General features: G+C 40.6%; 1 protein-coding gene across 1 annotated transcript; it reads right to left on the bottom strand.

The window, feature by feature from the left end:
- Window positions 1-2,910: 2,910 nt before the first annotated feature.
- On the bottom strand, window positions 2,911-5,119 carry LOC147446868 (uncharacterized). The gene is made up of 4 exons (XM_086523525.1): window positions 4,532-5,119; window positions 4,072-4,433; window positions 3,211-3,976; window positions 2,911-3,108 (listed from the first exon to the last, which is right to left on the bottom strand). Exons 1-4 carry the CDS (start codon window positions 5,117-5,119, stop codon window positions 2,911-2,913), a joined length of 1,914 nt encoding a protein of 637 aa, XP_086379651.1.
- Between the last annotated feature and the right edge of the window lie 1,059 nt (window positions 5,120-6,178).

Raw genomic sequence — 6,178 nt, forward strand, 5'->3', positions numbered from 1 at the left:
GGAAGGACTACACCTATTCATGCTCTTTTGAGCATCCTTGAGCAAGCATCCCCTTTGTGTAGAGAAGCCTCTTGATCCTTTTTATTTGCAAAAGAAACTTTTTGAAGCTAAGTGTAAACACAAGCTACAAAAGCCATTTATTTGAAATCTAAAAGCACACAAGAAACATGAATGAAAACCTAAAGCTAGGGTCTTTCATACCCAAACATGCCAAAGGAAAAAAACCCAAAGGAAAAAAGTACCTTCGGTTATGCACATGATGCTCTTTGATAGCAAATTTATGCATACATAACAACAATGAGAGATAAAATGAGCTTCTACATAATCAAATTTTGCAATTTTTACAATCTCTCATGCATGATTCAAAACTTAATTAATTTCTAGCTCACTAAAATATGGAATTAAAAACAAGCCAAGTACTGAAAATAATGCAATTTCTGAATGAAATGAAGTGGCTCTTGAAAGCTGAATTTTACAATATTAATTTAAATATTTTCAAAAAGTTGGTTGACAACTAGCTCATGAAATTCTACAATTTTAGAGCACGCTATGAGCTAGAGATAACTGTAACTTGATGAAATAAAAATGAATGGTTCTCAATAGCCAAATTTTGTACTTGAAAGCTCTCAAAAGAGTTGGGTAAACACTAGCTCACATGAAAAAAATTAACTTTTGATCAAGCTTTGAGCTAGCATATATACAACTTTTAGTCAAAAGAATTGAGTGGCTCTTAAGTAGCCAATTTTTTCAATAGTTTGCAATGATGACCCCTTCTTGGATCAATGAAAGCACACTCTTGCCACACCCCTTAAAAAAAACTCAACTCATTAATTCTCTTAAGCATTTGAACATTTAAAGTAAGCACTAAAAAATCAACCACAAACCTAAAATTTTCATGCTTTCTCTTGGCCATTAAAACAAGCTCAATTTTAATTCTTTCCAATGAATTTTCATTCAAGTCGAGCAATAAAATGTATCAAGCAATTCCAAGCTCAAGCATAAAGCACCACTCGTCATAATGCAATTCTCATGCCTGCATGCATATCACAGGGAATTTTTTCATTTAGCATTAACATAATACTCAAACCAAGGCAAGGAAGCTTGTTTGTGCATTTCAGAAAGAGCTTGCAATTTAGCGCATCACAATATTTTGTCATTCAAAGTAAGCATTAAAAGCATGCTAACTCACAAGCCCAAAAGTTTTGGTGCTCTCTTTTGTCCATAAGATCAATGTTAGTGCTTTTTGCATTCAAATAAAGAAGTAAGAATTCACGAGTCAAATTTTAATTATTAGTTTTGGCCAAAGAAAGCTTAACTTTTTAATGCTATGCAAGGACTTTTAAGCACCGAAAAATGCAACAAACAAAGGCCAAGCCTAAGCACAAAAGTCGCAATCATTCATCAATGTAATCTCATGCTCGCACGCATCACATTAAATAATTATTCTTCTATTGCAATGAGATACTGTAATCAAGGTGACACTAATCCAATGCAAAAGCCAAAGTTTGGGTACAATGAAGTTCCTTCAGACCTTCAAAGGCTCACTCGATCATAGCAGACAAGATTATATACGAAGCCAGAAGAGTGAGAAAGACAGACACAGAATGACAATCACACAATTCACATAAGCTCATTCAAACTTATTTTAGTGCTAAAAGGAAGATCTGTCAGACACAAACACTAATTATCATTTATTGCAATGAGGCTCACTCCCCACCGTGAAGCGATTTTTTGGATTATCTCAATGATCTTACCTAATTTCTTCCTAACTCTAGCTGCCTCAATTTTGTCAAGTTCCTGCATTACTTGATCATGTTTATGGTTCCTGATTAGTTTAATGAGGTTCTTTGAGTCGCAAAGGTGGGAACTACCTCGTTTTTGTAATAATTCTTTTCTTTTGTCGTTTTAATTTCTGCTACGCTCATCGACATGTGGTTGCCTCGAGCGGGGAAGATTGGGAGCAGGGGAAGGGTAGTGTATTAGGAGTGTGGGCATTCTTGTATGTTGAGGTTTGGATCCTCTTGGGGATTCTGCAGGGATTCAGTGAGCATGCCTATGCCTGAGCGTGCTACTCGTGATTGACAGCAACTTGAAGGTCACAGCTACGACTTCTCGAGCAGCGGCAAAGATCAGTGTACATTGTGCCCTACTTAATCACAGGTGCCAGGTGCTCAGTCTCTATCAATTCATGTCAAGCATTGAACTTTAACTGGGTGCAATTTTTGGCACGGATATAAAACGACAAGGACAAAAGGGTGTGTGTGGCTTTGTCGCTGGTGGTTCATCTCAGTGCGGGCACTGCAGGTGAATCAAACACAGTGATCACTAAGGACGAGACTCGGGGACCGGGGTGGGGAATGGGTCCGCATTGAGGCTCGAGGGTTCACACGTGTGTGTGTGTGTGTGTGTGTGTGTCGCGAGCAGCTAGGGTACTTGGGAGCCGCGATCTTGTGTGTGTGTGTGTTTGAGTGTGTGTTGGTGTGCTGTGGCCAGCAAAGCAGGGCCGGGGTCTGTTTTTTTTTTTGAGAAAAGTTGAATTGTATTAAAAGATGCTGAAATAAAACATTACAATGAACCCACAGGAAGGGGGTGAGTTAGCCCCAAGCAAGAGATCAGAAAGCTAAGGCTTCTTTTATCTTGAGTCTTGTATCTTAAGAGACTTTGGCCAAGCATACATTCCATTGCTGCCACTTCAAATTGAGTTGAAGATAAGCGATGGTTTCATCCTCATACAACAGATAACAAGCTTTATTACATAGCTGAGTGGCCAAAGACTTAAGGTCATTCAAGAGAATAGATAGGGGATGGGAGACAGGCTGTTGGAAAACAGAAGCATTCCTCTTCAACCAAATGTGCCAGAGGATGTGTCCTCTCCACAGGTTCCATAAAGGTACATCCAACCCTTTGCAGTTACCCAGCAAACAGGTCTTCGTAATCCATTACTTTCAGCGAGACTTGAGAGATAACATTCTGCACCAGTTTGATGATGGGTTTATTTTCTTTGCAATTAAACCAGAGATGACAGCAGTCTTCCAACTCCACCTTGCATCTACTACATTTCCCATTTCCAAGACCAGCCTTCAGAGCTCTTTTGGCTGTCCAGATTCCCTGATGCATGAGAAGCCATAATAAAGTACTATGCTTGTTAGAGCTTGGGAATGCCCATAGACACTTGAATCTATATGTCCATTGCTTGCTGCTCCAGCACACCTTCCACAGTCTGTTGAGCTTTTGCTTGAAAGAGTGCTCAACTATATCTTTGACTTTGAATTGCTTTATCATCAACAATTGAGTAATATGGGACAGTTTGCAGGTGGTATGAGAGGCTCTGATTGGTACAGCACAGCGTGCCATACACATCTCTGCCCTGAGTCTACACCAGTTGGCATCTGCTTCAGAAATGTGAAAATCTCTTTGTAGCAAGTGAGGAGGCTTCAAAACCCCATTTTCTAGCAAGTCTTGCCAGTTCTTAATTCCAGCTTTAAAGAGTTTGTGCCCTCTTCTGCCAGCAACATCATCAGCTTTACCTACAAAAAAACCAAACCAGAAGGAGTCTAGCAGGAAGGAGCAATAGTTAGACAAGATTTCCTTTTTAGGTTTCCAACAAGCTTTAACAGCATTCCAGGCATTCCACATTCTGCATACCAACTTGGACCCATAAGGTACACACTCCACTGGGGCCAGGAGGATGTCCCTTAGCTGAAGATTTCTCCAAGCCTTATAGTGCTTCAGCTTGAACCTGTGGATGTCCCTTTTCAGAAGTAAGGCCCAATAATCTTCAGAATCAGAAGCTCTCCAAATCCATTTAGCAGCCATTTTTACAGCAAGCATTTTTATGTTTAAAATACCCAGCCCTCCTTTCTCTTTTGGCAGACAGCATGTGTCCCATGACACTTTGGAGATCCTAGGATGATCAATACCTCCACCCCACAAAAAGTTCCTGGCTAATTGATAACCTTGTTCAGTTGGAATTGAGCTGGGAACCAGCAAGATAGAAAAAAATTCAGTGAGGGGAGAAAGTAATGATTTAACACAAAGGCCCTAGATGAAACTAAAGAATGGTGGAATTGCCAGTATTGCATTTTTTGCTTGAATTTGTGGACAACCCACTCCCATCTCTGAGCATAAGTGACTTTGAACCCCATAGGGATGCCAAGCAGCCTGAAGACATGTCCTTCCCTTATTTGCATGCACCCAGCATCTGAAATGATCTGGGGGATCTGATCACTGGAGCATTTAAACCCAGTTTTAGCATGGTTTATTTGAGACCCACTGGCCTGGCAGAAAGTGTCCAAGCAGTTCCAAAATTTCTCAAGTGATTCCTTGTCATTGGCCATGATAGAGTTAGTGTCATCTGCAAATTGTTGAAGGACCAGATCCTTTTGAGCTCCAGGAATTTGTATGCCCTTGATGTGCCCCTTATCCAAGGCATCCTGTACTAACCATCCCAAAGAGTCAGAACAATTGGGCAACCCTATCTGATGGATCTCTGCAGAGGGAAGGATTCAGAAAGATTCCCATTAATTGAAACCCTGGCAAAGGCATTACCAAATAAAATCTGAACAAATTTAATGAACTTCTTGTCAAACCCAATGTCATGCAGAGATTGGAATATGAAGTCCCTTTCCATCCTTTCATAGGCCTTATCAAAGTCAATTTTGAAAAAGATGTAATCCAACTCACTGTCCTGCAAGAAATCTATGGCCTCCCACAAGGTGATGATGGCATCAAGAATAAATCTACCCTTGATAAAACCCTTTTGCTCAGGAAGGATTATCTGATGCATAAAGTTACTCAATCTCCTAGCAAGAGTTAATGAAAACACTTTATAAACAAAAGTCAGACAGGAAATAGGCCTCCAGTTCCCCATGTCTTCCTTGTGTCCCCTTTTGTGAATGAGCCTGATGATGCCAGTATTCATGGTGGTAGACAGAGCTCCTATTCTGTTGGCCTCACTCCATACGGACAAAAGGTGTGGGACCAGGAAGTTCTTGTAAACTTTGAAAAACTCATTGGGAATACCATCATAACCAGGTGATTTACCATCCTTAAGAGAATCAATAGCCTCAGTGATCTCCCCCTCAGATAGAGGCTGGTCCATCTGCTTGGCTAGCTGCATAGGAATAGTTTTTTTCCTAATGCCAGCAATTGTAGCCCTTGCATTAGACTGGACAGCCCCTCATTTAGGGGGAGAAGAAAAAATGTCAGAGTAGAAGTCCTTGGCCACTTTAAGATTCTGCTCATGAGAATCCACCAGACAACATTCAACATTCTTGAGAAAAGGGATAAAGTCCTTAGATTTTTTCTTTTTTAACAAATTGAACATACTTTTATCTGGTCTGTCAATCTTTCGTGCCCAAAAGTCCCTTGCCCAATGGAGTGAGGCCTTGGCAGCTAGGAGCTCTTTTGTCTTAAGTTTTTCTTTAAGCTCAGTCAAAAGGGGACTAGAAGGAATCCCTGGGTTTAGACCAATTTCTAAGGTCTCAATGTGCCTCCTTACCATCATCCTTCTGTTTTCTCTAAGGACTCTAGCTTTCTTTTTGTACTCATTTAGCAGTTTTTGAGAAAGTTTCACTCCTTGATCCCAGGCTTTGAAAGCAGAAGAGTTAACAGCAAAAGCATGGTCAAAGTACCTTGTGATTTTATCTCTAATAACATCAATGCCCAATAGAGTTTGATCAAGATGAGGCCAACCTGCCCTGTACATGCTGACGAAGGAAATTTGGAATGCCGGCCTCTACACCAAAACAAACTCCATTGCGCCACAAGGGAAATGAGATGAGGGCACCACCTAGTCTTGGAAGCGTGGACTAGGACCGCTACACAAAGAGAGAGAGAGAGAGAGAGAGAGAGAGAGAGAGAGAGAGAGAGAGAGAGAGAGAGAGAGAGAGAGAGAGAGAGAGAGATCACTATGAATGAAGAACTAACCTTAGTCTGTGTACAAGGAATGGATGACTTCAAACACTCCCAACACAAATAGCATGTAGATTACCAAACAACCACTCAAGGATTAGCCAAGATCACATCAAGCACTCTCACACACATATAAAAGATTTCTCTTGATTAACATAAGTAAGAGGAGGAGAGGTTACTAGCATGAAACAATTTGCACTCTAGGATGTGCAAGAATAGAGTGAATGAATGAGCTTATGGGCTCATGGTGAGTGATACAAAGACT

The sequence above is a fragment of the Adiantum capillus-veneris genome, chromosome 11, assembly GCF_014529385.1.
Source record: "Adiantum capillus-veneris isolate H3 chromosome 11, ASM1452938v2, whole genome shotgun sequence".
Lineage (NCBI taxonomy): Eukaryota > Viridiplantae > Streptophyta > Polypodiopsida > Polypodiales > Pteridaceae > Adiantum > Adiantum capillus-veneris.

Coding starts and splice junctions, on each gene's coding strand:
- LOC147446868 (XM_086523525.1), bottom strand. CDS start 5,119: ATGCAGCTAGCCAAGCAGATGGACCAGCCTCTATCTGAGGGGGAGATC. Junction 4,434..4,531: donor TTGGTAATGCCTTTGCCAGG/GTTTCAATTAAT, acceptor TGGTTAGTACAG/GATGCCTTGGATAAGGGGCA. Junction 3,977..4,071: donor AAGCAAAAAATGCAATACTG/GCAATTCCACCA, acceptor GCTGGTTCCCAG/CTCAATTCCAACTGAACAAG.